The following is an 18,092-nucleotide window of genomic DNA, read 5'->3' as shown; positions in this document are numbered from 1 at the left end:
AAGTCTAGAATAATTTGGCAAGTCTATATTGCCACAGCTATAGCCTGATATTAAGCAATGTTCTGGGGATCTCTAGTCCCGAGCCAAGTGATTATCTTGAAGGACTAGCGCCCACCCCCACCGCCCCGCCCCCACCACCCCACCCCAAAGAGCGTAATGATTCTGGTATTTTGGTTTGGCCTAGTTTGACGTGACGACACGGCTCTTTTTGTTCGTTTTTTAAGTCTTTTTTTTCAAAAGAACACTCTCTTTGTATACAAATCTCTGCCATGCAGTCTGGTCCGACCACTTTTGTGAGACCAACCCAAACCTGTCTTTTAGATTATTTTTCACAATTATTCATAGTGATATATTGGTTATAAGTTGCTGCGCATCTTAAGAAAGAAAGTCCAGTGCTGAAAGTTGCAGTTGAAAATGAGAAGTGGATTACTCAAACTTTACTCATGGTGATACCCCTGGTACAGGGTAGTCTGTATGTAAATAGTCGACATCACATGATATTGTATTTAATGTTGACAATGGAAGTATGTAACTGAGATACTAATCTAGTATAGAAAAAAAGTCGTATTGATAACAAAACAACCCCAGCTGATGGACTTGGACGAAGGACCGCCGCACAACTCGCTTGTGTTCAACTTCGCATGGCTCGGCCAGTTGAAAACAAAACGTGTCAGGTCTTGAAACGGACATGTGAACAACAAGAGGCCCAGTTAAGGTGTTTGAAAAGGGTGGTTACCAAGCAACGGGCGCCTTGAGGAAGGTATCAGAAGGGTCAGTTGGTTGGTCGGCTTGTTCCCGCCCACCCAGTAGCTGAAGGGATTAGGAGTTACAGTGAAGGGACAGTCAAGTATCAGGTGATTAGTTGATGTCAGTTGTATGTTTGTGATATGTTCTGTCTCAACCGTAAGATGGAGATTTTTGTCTTGCTTGCCTCATTTGATCCCCAGATGTTATTTCACTTGGTGCAGCCAAGAGAGAGCGCCTTTTGTTCCAAGGGATTAAACCCTACCCGGGTGATTTGAAATAACTGACAGGTGCCGGGTGACGGGAAGACCCCAAATAGTCACTGTGTGATGAGTTTACAATGACCTGTTACGTAACATGGGACATTAACACACGCTCGAGAGTAAACCACGGGCATTATGTAATGTTTCAGGCGAATTATACAGGTCACACTGTTCTGACCAGGAATACCCACATAGGACACTGGGAACTTCTCTCCCGTGAAGATCCTGTTAGGGAATAGGTGTTCAGCAACCCATGTTTGCCGTAAGAGGCGACTATGCTTGTCGTAACGGCATCAGGTGGTCATGCTCGCTGACTTGATTGATGCATGTTATCGTATCCCAGTTGAGTAGATCGATGCTCGTGATGTCAATCACTGGATTGTCTGATCCCCGTCATATAGGTGGAATATTGCGGAGTACGACGTTAAACAAAAAACACCAAACAAACAAAACAAACACGGGTAACTGAAGACTTCTCTAATGCGGGACTACCATGGCTTCGTTTTGAGTTCGAGCGAGTAACACGACGCCAAAAGTAGTCGCTGAATCAAATTTCACTGCTGTTTTTCAAGACGTGACAGCTTGATCACTATGGTGAAACTCGCGAGCACGGGTATCCTGCTTTCTGGCACGCATGCTTTCTCTTTGGCTAATTATATAGACGCCACACATAATGTCGTTCTCTAACGCTATTTGCGAAATGAATTCCATTACTCTCCCTTTTAGACCACGAGTCTTACCACCCCAGTATATAGTGTTCTTACACAAATCCATTTAGTAGCCATATTTCCAGACCAGTCTAAAACATATGCCTTCGGCCCTTTTCACTAGCGTGAACCTCCAGCATGTATGAAAAGACGACAAAAACATTTCCATGATCGCGCTAAATGTCAAGTGAGAGTCCATTGTATGATTTTATCACAAGTATGTGTTTATGGCTAAAAATCAAGATGTTGTCGAGATGATGTCGAGGTGTTGTCATGGAGGAGACCACAGCTGTCTGCATCTCAAAAGCATCTGTTGTCCCGTCTGTGGTTGTAATTAGTGTCAGTTAAATTCAGGATATATATAATCAGTATCAGTTATTATCCGTAACCAAGAGAACGGATCTGTGATCGCCCTGATTGTGTTGTAGTGCAATGGTAATGACAGGCTTCAGCACGCGAAATACGACAACATATGGTTATATTATTGGTTCGTCATGTGGGAAATGTTGATAACGATATTTCAAGGACGCTGTTTGTCAAATGCTCTTTGTTAACCGCCAGTTGACATCAAGAAGCACGAAAATTATAAGTTACGGCGATCGTTAACCTGATAACTGAGATTTGAAGTTCAATGAAGTTGACAACTTGTCATACAACCTCCCCTTCATCAGACATGTTTATCTGTAAGATCTCACCATGCTTGCCGCAAAAGACGACTAACGGGATCGGATTGTCAGGCTCGATGACTTGGTTTGATGCATGTCATCGATCCCAATTGTGTGGATTGATGCTCATGATATTAATCACTGTCTGGTCCAGACTCGATTATTTACAGACCGCCGTCATACAGCTGGCATATTGCTTAGTGCGACCAACCAACCAACATTTACGAACAAACATGCATATAAAACAATCATGCTTTCAGTGACTAATATTTTCTAGTTTGATGATGAAGTTTATGACGTCAATATGTTTTGCCTTTATGGAGGCATAAGCGTAAAACCGATGTGTACACTGCGTTAATAGGCTTATCGTGTTTACGCAAGAAGTGCGCGCCGTTTAAATACCTCTATAAATGTAAAAATACATATTGATTCCAATTCTTCTAAATAAATACTTTAACAATAATAACTTCAAAAACTGCTGATTTAATGATTAACACAAACATGACTGTAGACAGCAATACGAAATCAGCGACATCGTTCAGCGAAAAAGTACAACACAAGTGACATCCATTCTATTAGCCAATCAGGAAACAGCAATCAATTGCAGTTATTGTTAAACGTCACAAACAAGTGTCCACACCCATTCCTCTTGCGTTCGACTCTAGGCATATTCAAGATAATAGGGTATACAATACTTACTAACGATACTTATTGAGATTTTCCCTCAATATTATAGTCTAAAACGCGCATAAACTAGACCCCTGTCTTCTGGTATGATGTTATTAATTCTCGCTGCGCATCGTTACAGAACCTGTTCAGACACGCGACGCCAGTGATTAGTTAGGGTGGAGCCAGCTGGTTAATTTGTCGTAAACACACACCAAGGCCGCCCTCTTGAAGCTGATTAATTTTTATTCCGACCACCGACCAAGGTATTGAGAAAAATATATCCGTATACCTACTAAAAAGGTCTTGGTGTTTTTGAGTCGTGCATATTATATACGATGTGTCGTTTTAAACAAAGAAACAGCGCAGGTGATCGATAAGGCATAAATCATGCATTAAAGAATAACGCATGCTTTTCATAATAAATATGTTTTTCAATTATGTTGTTCCACACGAATGCATTCTGTTGTGTGTAAACTCCTTGGGTGAGGGATAATTGTATTGCTTTCTGTTAGAATTATATTGACATGATGGCTGTAGCCTTTGTTCTTTGTGATATGTCGGTTTGCAAATCGGTTTCCGATGGTAATTGTTTCTTGATTGCGCTTCCGGTCAGATTGTTTCATCATCAATTATTAATTTTAACCTATCTTAATCGTGTTTGAAAACATAGTCAGACAGCTTTGAAGATATGAATACTAAAAGGTCACCTGATCCACTGACTTCGAAAACAATGGTCAATTTATCTGAATGTTTGTACGTGCGACTGAGTGAGTATGGCTTTTTCCGCCTTTGAAAATATTCCTGCAATATCCCGGTGGTGGACACCTGACATGGGCTTCACACATTGTACTCATTTGAGGAATCGAACCCGGGTCTTAAGAGTGACGAGCGAATGCTTTAACCACTTGTCTACCCCTCAGCCGCAAATATATCTGAAATCTAGGGTTGGAGGATTCATACGACTATGATGAATATGGCGGCCAGTTGTTATCCTGGCAATTGTAGTGAGTGAGTGAGTATGGTTTTACGCCGCTTTTAGCAATATTCCAGCAATATCACGGCGGGGGACACCAGAAATGGGCTTCACACATTTTACCCATGTCGGGAATCGAACCCGGGTCTTCTGCGTGACGAGCGAACGCTTTAACCACTAGGCTACCCGACCGCCCCCTGGCAATTGTAAGCACTGGTACTCTCTTGATTCTTTTCAAAACTACCGGGGTAAGGATTTGAATTATTTATATCATTTGTTGATTTCAAAAATGTATAAAAGCAGATCATTACACCATAAATTTACGCAGGTCAGTTCTTAAATGATGTCATCGACATGACGAACAAACAGTTCATCTATGACAGCCTCGGTCCTACCTTGGATTTGTCTGGCTGCATTACCTCAAATTGATATGTCTACAAACTTGGTGTTGTTGTTTGTGTTTTGTTGTTTAACGCCGCTCTCAGCAATATTCCAGCTATATGACGTCGGTCTGTAAATAATCGAGTCTGGACCAGACAATCCAGGGATTGACATCACGAGCATCAATCCACGCAATTGGGATATGATGACATGCATCAACCAAGACAGCAAGCCTGACCACCCGACCCCGTTAGTCGCCTTTTACGACAAGCATAGTGGCCTTTTACGGCAAGCATGGGTTGCTGAAGACCTATTCTACCCCGGATCTTCACGGGTCCTATGTCTACATACAGACAGACAATAGTTTATTAGCGTCTCACTCCTGTACATACACGAAACAGCTTTGTACAACCTGACATAGATAAAATGTACAGAACCATTCAATAGAATTATGAGAGACGAATTATCACAGAATTTATACATAAATGATATAAAGATGATATAGTAAAAAGTTATCCATATAAAAGATGTTTTCTACGATTAAGAATTAAAAAGCAGACTTTGGCAAGTAAAAAACACACTGGAGTCACTGAAAATAAAACAAAGTTTGTCGATATCAGGTATATCTAAAAAATTATAAGATTTAGCAATACATTCATTAAAAAGAGTTGCCCTGATATCATCATATAATGCGCAGTGAAACAAAACATGGACCTCGTCTTCTACGCTGTCATTACAGTGAAAACATTTTCTATTATTGACAGGTACACCTTCGTATCGACCGGTTTCCACTCGAACAGGAGCCACTCCACATCTAAACTTGGCTAGTGCCGATCTATAGTTTCTGGGCATCTTATTTGAAACATAGTATTCTGTCCCATATACTTGTTTGTAACATCGATGCATTCTCAATTTATTAAGCCCATTTCGCCCCTCTTCCTTTCTTAACATATCACTCCAACGGGTAACATATTCATTTTTACACCATTGTTCCACCTGTGTACAAACAGAAAATTTATCAATAAAACCTGTAGCGTTTAATAGATGTCCTAAATCCATATTAGTAAACTTCTTTCTTACCCTACCATTCCAATTTTTACAACCATCTATCAGCCCAGTTAAACACGTGTTTGTTTAACCTACTAGACATATTCTTACAACACACTTCAGTCTGACAAATAACTTTGTCAACTGGACATAGTAAATATTTCCCTTGGTCATCCTATGTGTGCAACTACAGGCGCCTTAGCACTCGCCACTTCTATAAGTCACCAAGCAACTCGGATCAAGGTAATTCCTAATCGATGATGGATATTGCCCAAGTTAAAGACTCATGATGCACTGAGCTCAGTTATCGGGTTATTGATTGCTGTTTGTAGATTACCGTGGTTTAATTAGTGCATTAGCCTGCCTGAAACAACACTTGGACAAAAGATTCAGCGCGTGGTTAACATGATGATGTTGATTCAATAAGACATCGCCCTGGGGGCTATATTGGCTTATAACTTCATTTCTGTACCTCAGTCTTGTAGCGTTAATAACACACACATACACACACAGACAAACACAGAGACGATGCGTGTTCAAACCACGTCATTCATTGACACTCTAGTTTTATTTTAGGTTCCGTATGCGTGTATATATACCCCATGACCAGGCTATACATGAGTATATAACTCGGTTAGTTTGAGACATACTCAGACAGTCGTGTTACCAGGGCCACGTACCACTCCTACACACCTGTGCTGAAGCAGATGCACGGCAAGCCCAGGCGCCAAAATTTGCTGTCGAGAGTTGCCTCCCTTAGGCGTGCCAGAAGCCTATTGTCGGGGACCGAATTCTACATTCGTCCTAAAAATGTCGACCTCGCATTGTTAGCACCACACCCGGTTGTGGGTTTCTCCAACGTGGTCAACGTCCTTCAACATCAACTCACTCACTCCTCGAAACATCTTTTATCGGGGTATTTCGTGTCGATAGAAGGGGGTGGGGTGGTATCGAGATTAGATATTTGTTCAGCTACAGTTACAATACAAGATATTGTTTTTATTTAAAACCGTGAGCGGGGGCACGGGTGGCCCAGTCGTCTAAGGCGCCGCGATTCGCTGTGCAGAGTTGCGTCCCCTGGACACGCCAGAAACCTATGATTGTGGGTTCGAATCCCGGTTCACCCCGATTATGTTTCTAGGTTTGTCAGCACCATACCCGTGCTCGTTGGTTTCACCGAAGTGGTAAACGTCTGAGACCTGCATCACTTCGGGCTTTCCTCCCACTTTAAGCTGACACGCCGTGATATAACTGGAATAATGTTAAAAGCGGCGTTAAACCCAACTCACTCACTCACTCACTAAAACCATGAGCTTGATTGTTTTTCGAGGAACAACACCATCAATTTCTTTTATTTCAACTCCGATGCATATTATCTATTTTTTTCAAGAATTGTCGTGGTCAGTTTATTTTTTTCGATAAAATTACAGGTCCCCTCCCCCTGATTAACTGGTCGAAGTTAACCCATAACGGTAAATCTAGTGAAAATCGATCGTCTCTCCTATGAATGAAGTATCTTGCACAAACACGTACTGCCCCGCCATACAAAATCCTGCTTTTCCTTTAGAACAAATGTTGACAAGATACAAAGGATGATATTAAGTAGAGTAAGTTGACTACTTAATCCTTCGCGCCTTGATCACCAACAGCACCCGGAAACTGGCTTGAACTATATAAACTATTGTTTGCCACGTGTATGTATGTTAATCTTTGAATACAGGGCTTGCGGTAAACCTACGCACGGGCAAATAGTATGGTTAACAGCGTGTTGATGAAACCAGGCCTCGTAGCGATCAGGTGTCTGTTAATATTGACATAGATCTCTGTTAAATGTGTGTATGGTGGTGTTTAATGGACCAATGACTATTTGGTGCATAGTCAGAATACGTATTATATATTGTTTAATGAGCCAGTTTTGTTCATGCATACAGAATAAATTGTAAAAGTTCCGCAGTGGTAATGGAGTATTGTGTGGCTAGCCTACTAATGCTTTGTAAATAGCCGGTGGTGATCCCCGGTAAGAGTGGTCCCCAGCAACCTATGCTGGTCGTAAGAGGCGACCAAGTTGATCGGGCGGTCAGGCTCGGTGATTTGTTTATTTGCGCGTCATCCTTTCCCGACGACGTGGATCGTTGCTCCAAATATCAATCACTGGATTGTCTGGTCCAGACTCGATTATTTACATGCCGCCGTCATAAAGCTGGAATATTGCTAAGTTCGGCGTCAAGCAACAAACAAACGAAATTCAGTTTTTATGTGGGTCAGGGTTATCAACCACTGGTGAATCTATCTCTTTATAAATGAAGGTATTGTTGTGTACAGTGGGGCAAATCCGGAATAACGTGGTCTTTTTATTATCATTAACTTGTTTTCATAGAGGCGGTTGTGAAATAAAACTAAAATCGCAAATTATTTCTCGAAAACCAAAAAAGCTGTGGCCGTAGGTTGAAACAAATGTAAAACAAACGTGCTCCGTGAATGACTTCTTTGAATAGCCCCTTTATCTTAATTATTAAAATATAGGTTATACAAACATTTATCAATTTGCTGTGTATAGTTTTACAGGAAAACGGAAATCAATCAAATTAACTGCCACACCCCTTTCTCATATCAATCTACTCTTTAACTATCATAACTTCATCATTGGTTACAAAATCAGATTTGGTAGGTATAATAGTTTTAAAAAGGAATAGGGTTGGGTCCTCTTTACAGCAACGCTACAGTGGAACCTCGTTAATCTGGACCGCTCGACGAGAGCTCGGTCCGGGGATTATTGGAGGTTAGGAAACAATTCAACCTAAGTTAACCAACAGTCCGGAATCCATTCCGTAAAAGTAACCCACGTTTCTAATAAGAACTGTCTCATGTATCTCGGAACCAGACATTTCCTTAACCAATCCCAAGTTCGTGCACCATTCGTCCCCACTCGCCCCTTTCCGTAACCATTTGGCTTGTTCCCGAATAAGACGAGTTGGTCACGAATGGTTCATGCACATTATTCTAATTTCTCCGGACCAGCGATTTTTTTTCAGTCGCCCCTGATTTTAGGTATTAATAAGGTATTTTACAGACGCATCGTTCAATATGACTGCCATTGTTTGTGCAAGAAATTAAGTCACAAAAAAATTCTATTCAAATAACATTTATTACTGTCCGCGTTATAGAGCCGATGGAAACAAGTTCGCATGAAACAGTACTGTCCGCGTTATAGAGCCGATGGAAGCAAGTTCACATGAAACAGTACTGTCCGCGTTATAGAGCCGATGGAAGCAAGTTCACATGAAACAGTACTGTCCGCGTTATAGAGCCGATGGAAGCAAGTTCACATGAAACAGTACTGTCCCGTTATAGAGCCGCTGGAAGCAAGTTCACATGAAACAGTACTGTCCGGGTTATAAATAAATACGACAAACGCCTTTCCTTAACCAGAAGAAATCTCTGCTAAAACCAGTTGATAGTACGATACCGACTGTATACTTAGTACATCATTCTAAACTCCTAAATTCCGATCGATTTCACAAATGCAAGAAACAGTACTGTCCGCGTTATAGAGCCAATGGAAGCACGTTCACATGAAACAGTACTGTCCGCGTTATAGAGCCGATGGAAACAAGTTCACATGAAACAGTACTGTCCGCGTTATAGAGCCGATTGAAGCAAGTTCACATGAAACAGTACTGTCCGGGTTATAGTGCCAATGGAAGCACGTTCGCATGAAACAGTACTGTCCGCGTTATAGAGCCGATGGAAGCAAGTTCACATGAAACAGTACTGTTCCGTTATAGAGCCAATGGCAGCACGTTCACATGAAACAGTACTGTCCGCGTTATAAAGCCGTTGGAAGCAAGTTTAGTTAAAGTTCAATTACAGACTTGCATACGTTCTGTAAAACATGGGCGGATCCAGAGCCCCCCCTTTTGAAAAGCAAATGTAGTTTGTTGTCGGCAGTAAAGTGATCAGAGAGAAGATTTTGAGCTCAATGTCAATAAGTATCCTTCAAGTCGATGATATATTTTTGTTGTTTTATTGTTTAACGCCGCACTCAACAATATTCCAGCCATATGACGTCGATCTTTAAATAATCTTGACCAGACAATCCAGTGACTGATATCATGAGAATCGGTCTACGCAATTAGGATACGATGACATGCATCAACCAGGTCAGCGAGCCTGATCACCCGATCCCGTTAATCGCCTCTTACTACAAGCATAATCGCATGTTACGACAACATTCCTCCTCAATAAATCAGGGGACAAAAGCATGGACCCCAGTACTAACACCAGCGTCAACAGTCAGGTTTGAGTAATTCCGATGGACAGCGCTGCTGGGCTGTGCTATACGATGTAATCAATAATTACTCCCTACAGCGTAGTTTAACACAATGTAGGTATGGCAAGTTATTTGTGATAGCCGACAGTTGCCGTGTTCGTACTGTATGATAAAGCCGAATGTTGAAAAAACCGCTTGCAGAAAACAGAGTAATGAAATGTCCAATCAGGATGTACTTGTAATCTGATGTGACATTGATGAAGTCATCCGACCAATCACTCTTCTCCGCAATCTCGGTTCGATTTCTTGGGCCAATGAAATCAGAAAAGGAGATCCCTCGAATTTCTGTCTGTCATTTCACATAATCTGTAGAAACGACAGTTTTTAGCGGCGAGTTAGACGAGATGCGAGATAACAAGCTATCATGTGCACAGCATCGGCTAAAAACGAATCCGGCAATTTGCTTGTGGCAAGGTTATTTCCCCAATCGACGTGAAATCAACACGGAATGAACACGGCTGAGAATAGAGTCGCAGTAATCAATATTACGGAGAACTAAGGAGGTACTGTACGTCTTATGAAGTAGGCTAGCGTTATTCGACTCCGTATTCCCACGCGCGTACTCTCTGTAAGAACTGTCTCTCCTGCTTAAATGAACTGGGTGTGTGTGATATTATCTTGAAAGACTTTTGTTACTTTCGTGATTGAATTAAAGACAGTCGTCTTTCCTGGTCTTGGGAGATTCAAACATATTGACGAACACTTTTATCATTCTAAATGAGGTTTGGCTTTTGTTTAATCAATAGTTACTCTATTTAAGTGAGATTCCTCACGGAAAGATGAGAATGATTTTTCGTCTATGTGTTCAGATTGTGTTAACGGTATTCGACAAGAGTAAAGATTTAGAGTGGCTGTTCAAATGATATAGATCTACCGGACGAATCAAGGTTTCAATTAAGACTGTCTATAAATATTCGTCCTTCAAAGAACCTGTTAGGCTAAAAGGAGGAACACTTTTGTTTCAGATAATTGATATGGTTAGATAAATATTACAAAAATAATACATTTTAGTTTAAATAATACTACCTTGAAATTGGCTGATTTTGTCTGTGGCTGATGACATAAACACGAATAATGTATTTTCGCGTCGATGGAAAGTTTAGAAAAAAATAACCGTTTCCACAAGGCACTCTTCACTAAACTATTTTCATTTGTTATTGAATGAATTTAGAATTGTTAAGGGATGTGCTTCTACTAAATGAGATTGCAAAACATTTCAGAGAATACAGTCTTGAACGAAGAATTGGCAAGCACATCGTACGTTTTAAGTGTCAGTGAATATCAACCATCAGTATTCTGCTTGCATCTGGCACGGATGCCTGTAAAGTGACCTCTAGCCTTGCTTAAAGGCTGTACTGAATGATAAGACCATGGATGTGTAGTAATTCTATCTCCTTATAGGCAAGTCTAGATGTGTGGACTCCAGTTTCTAATAGGGACAACTTGTTCTTATTATTTACATAATCTAGAAATTGATTTAAACTAATAATTATTGCCCTAGAGACTTGTGCAAGTCTAAATGACCTGTTAAATTGGAGTTAAATTGGATGCAAACAGTGAGTTAATGGCTGGTCGTGTTCACGCCCCCAATAAATGGCAGTTCGCCTTGGGATGTATACATGTAATGGGTCAGACAGGAGATGTGAGGGTAGTGGAGATGAAATAATTTTATTCTAACCCGATATACAAGTTGTGTGTGCAGATGACAGTGCAAGGAGGAATGTTGATGTACGCCCAACCATAGGCATGTAAATAAGGGGTCAGTGGAGGGAAAGTTATGTCACCTCAACGAGCGTCTTTGTATGCAGCTGAGGGGGGACTCCGTGAGACATGCTTGCAGCTGATGTCATGTGCGGCCCCGCCTTCACTGTCGCCTGGTGTTGAAAGTATGCATGGCTGCACCTAGAGTGCACTTTTCGTTCAATATCAAACGTCAACACCAGAGTGTGAGTGGGTAAGTATGTTTTTAAGCCGCGTTTAGCAACATTTCAGCAAACCAGAAATGGGCTTCACTCATTGTACCCTTGTGGGGAATCGAACCCGTGTCTTTGGCGTGACGAGCGAACGCTTTAACCACTAGGCTACCCAACCGCCCCCAACACCAGAGAGTAACCAGCCTCGATTGTCCACGGAAGAGATTCCATTTGGCATTAAAGACAAAATAGAAACTTATATGAATGATAGTAATTAACTTCGCAGTCAAGTAACGTTTTGATAACTACATATATATTTTATCAAATTCAATTTTCAATTGTATACTTTTGCCCGGCAGTTCAGATTTTAACATCTGTTTCTGTTTCTGTATCAGCGACAGAGAGTGATGGGGATGCGTCATAGTTCCTATACCCGTGAAGATCCGGGGTAGAATAGGTCTTCAGCAACCCATGCTTGCCGTAAAAGGCGACTATGCTTGTCGTAAAAGGCGACTAACGGGATCGGGTGGTCAGGCTCACTGACTTGGTTGATGCATGTCATCGATCCCAATTGCGTGGATTGATGTTCATGATATCAATCACTGGATTGTCTGGTCCAGACTCGATTATTTACAGACCGCCGTCATATAGCTGGAATATTGCTGAGTGCGGCGTTAAACAACAAACCAACCAACCAATCTTAAACAAAATACAGAAAATAGTTGCACCGAAAACATCCCTCTTGAACCTTTTATTGCATGTCTGTAACCAGTGTCTGACATTTCGACATCAGACAGTGGGGGTGCCTGTTGGCATTTCCCCATCACAGTCGGGTGTCCTTCTGACATTATGGGTTAATTGTATCTTTCCGGCTCACGGGGAGACTGCAGTGCTGAGGAGATATAAAGCTTGAGGCGCATATTCTCGCCCAGTGTCGTTTTTCTGATACCTGAAACATGGGATCGACCTGAAGTCCATGTGCTCGTTTCTCGAAGGATAACTATTTGTTTTAGAAGTCGTGAGATTATCGCGGACCGTTTGACAGTTACGCTTGACTGTAGAATGGTATCGAGAAATATCACAGGGCATCCCAAGTCAAAACATCCCCTAATCTGAAACTGTCCTGGAGGTTTTGGCACCCGGCGAAGCAAACACATCACCGTTTGGGTCTTTCAGATCGCGTGTCGAAAAATCGATATCTGGTGATATGCACGGCGGTTTAAAGAGGTCATTTGTGACGTCATGTGTCGCTTTAGAAAACCCGACGGCAGCCAAGAAAGCATCGTCAGAGAGGACCTGAAGCAGCTATAAATAGTTCTGACCAACCGAGCGAGACTTGTACCCACAGGACGTTATTTTCTGGCTGACCCCGAGAAGCGAGTCTGAAGATTGTAGATTCGCCATACGTGTCAGCGAGTTGTGTTCTGTGCGATCTGCCCCGGTCGTTCACACTCCACTCCCAATGGCGGGGGGCACGACGAGTGAGACGGAGCCCATGACGGGGGAGACGAGGAGAGGTGAGCAGGGCGGGGCAGGGATGTCTGGGGTGGGTGTTGTGGCGGGGAGACGTGTACACGGGTCACTGTGACCCTCGCGTAAACAAGCATGTTTGCATGTCACACACACACCGCGTGGTATGTATACGGTGTATGGAGTTTTCAGCCCAAGTTTAAGGTACCGTTGTTTTGTCTCATTAGATAATCGTCCTTAATTCATGGTATTAATTCTGTAATGTATATAATTGATGATTTTGTTTCATAATGTTTATATTTTCGTACCCCTAACAGGGGTGTCCTATATTCAGGTCATCACCATGTTGTATAATCAATTCATTTTTTTGTTTGACACTCACTGAAGATAGTCAATTAAATATGACAAACCGAAATATCTTGGTTTCACATTCCTTGGTGCTTTGTCATTGTAACAATTACTGCGGTAAGATTTCCGTGTTTTGGCCGAGGTGCATATTATGACTGGTATGTGTACGTAAACTCCTCATAGCGCTCACACCACGTCGACAGTGTGGTGAAATATTTGCACTATGTCATGTGCTGCTGATAAGGCGATGTGTCAGAATCTAGACACAACACTGTTGAGGCTCATTGCCACGATTTAACATGCACCGGCAAACACATGATAATACATGTACCCAGTTTCAATGAAAGAAATAAGGGATGGAGATTTGATTGGGTGTTATGAAATTGATTACTCAATTTGGGTCACGAAGCCTAACACAAGCACACGTCAATCAAATATGCCGGATCGGCTTCGATCAGCTTCACCAGCTGTTCACTGTACTGTGAAAACATTTGCAATAAACGCGGGAGTCACGTGAATACGTCATACAAGTGAATACAAGCGACAAAACCCTTTCCATAGTCAAAAGTCTCTACTTAAAGCAGTGTCAATTTTTCGATTCTGACTTTTGTTTATGAATCACTGTCAAATAGCGATGAGACCGGGTGTTCACGAAAAGGTGAGCGTATCCTTCTTCGCCGGTGGCACCCGTCACAAACACATGCAAAGGCAAGTCAGTTGTTCAGCTGAAAACACTGGAACATATGACACAAGTCAAATAGACAACTGCATCGGACATTATGTTTGGACATCAGTTTTGTCACGAATGCGTCAATTTAGGAAATGTCTTCTACATGCCTACCATAAAACCTTTTAAAAGATTGAAATTTCCTGAGGTTATAAACTGAAATATAATCAAGGACATGTAGATTTAACAGAACTTCTAAAATCTTAATAAAGCACATTCCATTCATAACATAATTCTAAAATTCATACACTTTTATTGTTGAAAACGATTGAAGTGATTTTGTCCGGAAAGCCAACCGATAACTGAAGACTCGCTAATGATGATCCGTACTGGATAATTAATGCGCTACAGCACGCTCGGTATTTCCAAATAACCCCGTACAAATGTTTTTACTCTTATGTGTCATGGGCGACTATGAACTCAATTATCTATTTGTCCTACATATTCTACAGTCAAAGGGACAGAGATTTACTGTGAACATGTAAGAAAGACCCACGTGTTCCGACACGCCACAAACAATTGATGGGCGGGGCAGTAACGGAATGTAGGTATTATACCTGGTATTACATTTGTAGTATTGGACTTAAAGCATGATTATACAACAAAGGAACCATTGAAACAAGACTAGCGGTACCCCTACTTGCCTTTCTGTTAGCCTAATTGTTGCATGTGTAAGTTCATGTATAAGACTTTGTAGAGAAACGTTTACATAATTACTGAATTCTTGTAAGGTGATTAGCAGAAAAGGCGATTGTGTGGGACTTTGTGGCGATAAAGTAATAATTGTGCGCATGGTATGTGACCCACTTCCACGGGGTAGGCCTCGTGGATGCGCCGCCGCATGAGTCTTAGACGGATAATGTGGCATTAAGATGGGCAACCACATTGTTGACCTAGGTTCGGACAGGGCCAGGGAGGCTTAGGAGGTCTTGTACACAGTCGACAAAACGCCGTGATGATGCCAGGGCGAGGTAGGAACGTTGTGCATGATGGCGTGCAGTTTCACGCTGTTGTTCCGTATATGATATGATGTGCTGTGATGTGAGCGACGTGACACGTGTGTGTGTGTGTGTGTGTGTGTGTGTGCATCTCTGTGTTTGTGCGTCTGTGTGTCTGTGTCTGCTTGTATTAGTTCGAATAATGAATGTTTTAACATGCTTGCCTACTGAGATACCGTGCCGCAGTTTAACATGAATACTCCACTCAGACACAGTATACTGATTCCGAGCCAGGCATGGTAACAACAAGTGCCATCTTGTAACGTGTTTTGGTATGACCGGCCGGGGATCGAACCTCGGACCTTCCGCTCTCCGGACAGACGCTCTACCCACTTGACCACGGAGGGGGTTCGATGTATGAGATGCTCCTATAGAATATATGTATTGGATTTGAACACTTCACTTGTACTACTGGGATCTTGAGGGACATTCTTGTGGCTGTTCTACGAAGCGCGCAAGTACTGTAAACAGTGTATTCTCGTACCGTTAACAACATATTTCAGTACACAGACATATTTGTAACACTCCGGACAACCTCACAGTGATGAATTACTTCCTTTCGTTTGATCATTTACCGCATGTGACTCGAAATGGTTCTTTTTACAAGTGTTAACACGTACGTGCAGAAGAACACCTTTAACAACTCATGTATATAAGAATGTCACAGTTTCTACGATACTGTTATAATGAATCGTGTTTATTGCTGTGTTTTCAATGAGTCTGTGACATTATATCACTGACCTAACACGGTCGGACTATTTAAATGCAATTACGTGAAGTGTGTGAATAATCACTCTTTCTGTCGGGCACGTTAGTTTTAAAAATTTGTAATCTTTCAATTCGTCCGACATTATATAGCTCTAATTGTAGGTAAGCCGACGTAGCTAAGACTATGATTATCAGACTTAGTTGGCTTCTATGTGTCAACGTGTACTATCAAAGAATATTTTGTGCATTTTTGTTATGATTTTTGCAGCAGTACCAAAACGTTTGCGGATGGTTAGGTAACCGCGTTGTTAAAGCTTTCGCTCATCACGCCGATGGCCCTGTTCGATCCCCAACAGGTGTACAATGGGTGAAACACTTTACAGGTCTACCGCCTTAATTCAGCTGAAATATTGAGTAAGCGGCGTCAAACTACCTCAAATACTCACGCAAAAACGCTTGCAATACTATTGCAATAGTTGTATTACCATAACGCTACTATTACAATTATAAGGATTTCTGGTCGTAAGAGGCGACCAAGTGAATCGGGTCGTCAGGCTCGGTGACTTGTTTGATTGCGTGTTACCGTGCCCCGATCGCTGCTCACAATATCGATCACTGGTTTGTCTTGTAACGACTCTTTTATTTACAGGCCGCCGTCACACAGCTTGAATATTGCTGAGTGCGGCGTTAAACAACAAACGGTTGTGAATTAAAAAAAGTGTCATCATGTCACCGTGACCCAAACAGATATAACGAAGCGAAACAGGAAATGTGAAACAGGAAATATTGTATCGCATAGCAACGCGTTCCTGGCGAACCAGGCTGTTCGGTGACGAAAGTATCACTTTACTGACCGATAGATACTACCTGTGAGGGATTAACTGAAATTAGTTTGATTATATATTGTTTCTCAAATCTACGAGGCATCGCCACCACAGAAAGCGATTAGGCCGCCCACAGCGTTTGTGAGGTGAGGTGAAATTGGATTTAATGTCGCGTCCAAGATTATCGCACTTATACTTCGTGTCTGTGTGTGTGGCTGCTTGTACTAGTCCGGACTGATGCCCATTTATAGTGCCAGCCCACTGAGATACTATGCCGCAGTTCAACATGAATACCCCACTCAGACACCGTATACTGACTCCGAGCCGACCAGTCCCTGTTTTATCCTCTTAATGCCGAGCGCAAGACAAGTAACATCTTTTAACGTCTTTTAGTATGGCGCGGCCGGGGATCGAATCCCGGACGTTTCGCTCTCCAGGTGGACGCTCTTTCACTAGACCAGGGAGGCGGAGGCTCTGTGTACAGTACAGAATAAGCAGTACTCGGAACTTAGCACGAAAGGCTCTATCTCATGCCCCAAAGTTAAGGGTTCAGAGGAGACCCTCGATTCAAACACTCTAGCAGTAAGCCTCAAAGACCTGAGGGCCTTTACGAATTTATTCATTTTAAACATCGACGATCTCGGTGAAAGAATATTGCTCCCTCCGATGAAACTGTCAAGAGGTCAACAGAATACGTATAAAACCTTAGTTTAATTGTATTAAAAACAAACTTCTTTTCAGACGTCCATCAGAAGAGTCGCTGCCTCGGGAAGAAATGCTGCGTGGTGTCCCTAGTGATTTTGTTCCTCTTCCTGACCTTCATCGCCCTCCCTGGAGGTGAGTCACGTGCTGCACCCGCGTTGTGGTCTGTGTATTTGTTTGCCGCGTTATTTGCTACATGAAATCAACGTCGTGTATCGCCTCTACTCGCAAGTCATTGTTATGCCCAAGTGGTGTTTGCGGGAAATGGCTCCATGTGAGTCGATTAAAATGGATCGGGTGGTCAGACTTGGTGACTTTGCTTTTTGCGTGCCATCGATGTTGGCTGTGTTAGCCTCTGGTTTGTCTGGTCCTAACTCGACTATTTACAGACCGCCGTGATATCATATTACGTAGAATGTTGCTGACTGGTGAAAATCAACATTCACGCACTCAACCTGAATTCTACTCTTTAGAATGTAATTGATTGGCCGTAGCAGGTGAAAGACACTCACTCACTCACTCACTCACTCACTCACTCACTCACTCCTTCACTCACCCACTCACTCACTCCACGAAACATCCTATATAGGGTGAAAATCAACATTCACTCACTCACTCACCCT

At 42.2% G+C, this 18,092-nt stretch overlaps 2 protein-coding genes across 4 annotated transcripts in view; one reads left to right on the top strand and one right to left on the bottom strand.

The window, feature by feature from the left end:
- LOC124136057 (myogenesis-regulating glycosidase-like) overlaps positions 1–18,092 on the bottom strand; it is a 126,737-nt gene that overhangs the window by 99,087 nt on the left and 9,558 nt on the right. The window lies entirely within an intron of this gene.
- LOC124136058 overlaps positions 1–18,092 on the top strand; it is a 28,161-nt gene that overhangs the window by 5,857 nt on the left and 4,212 nt on the right. The window contains exons 1-2 of one of the 2 annotated variants that reach the window (XM_046501828.2): positions 12,614–13,209; positions 17,509–17,604. In XM_046501828.2, the coding sequence (XP_046357784.1) occupies positions 13,155–13,209; positions 17,509–17,604 (151 nt within the window). In that variant the 5' untranslated portion in view covers positions 12,614–13,154. Of the gene's footprint in view, positions 1–12,613; positions 13,210–17,508; positions 17,605–18,092 lie in introns of those variants that run through there. The other variant, XM_046501829.2, reaches the window with a different exon arrangement.

Source organism: Haliotis rufescens, unplaced genomic scaffold (assembly GCF_023055435.1).
Source record: "Haliotis rufescens isolate VD_foot unplaced genomic scaffold, xgHalRufe1.0.p SCAF_44, whole genome shotgun sequence".
Classification (NCBI taxonomy): Eukaryota; Metazoa; Mollusca; class Gastropoda; order Lepetellida; family Haliotidae; genus Haliotis; species Haliotis rufescens.
Note: the sequence above shows the minus strand (reverse complement) of the source record. Positions and strands in the feature narration are given on the sequence as shown.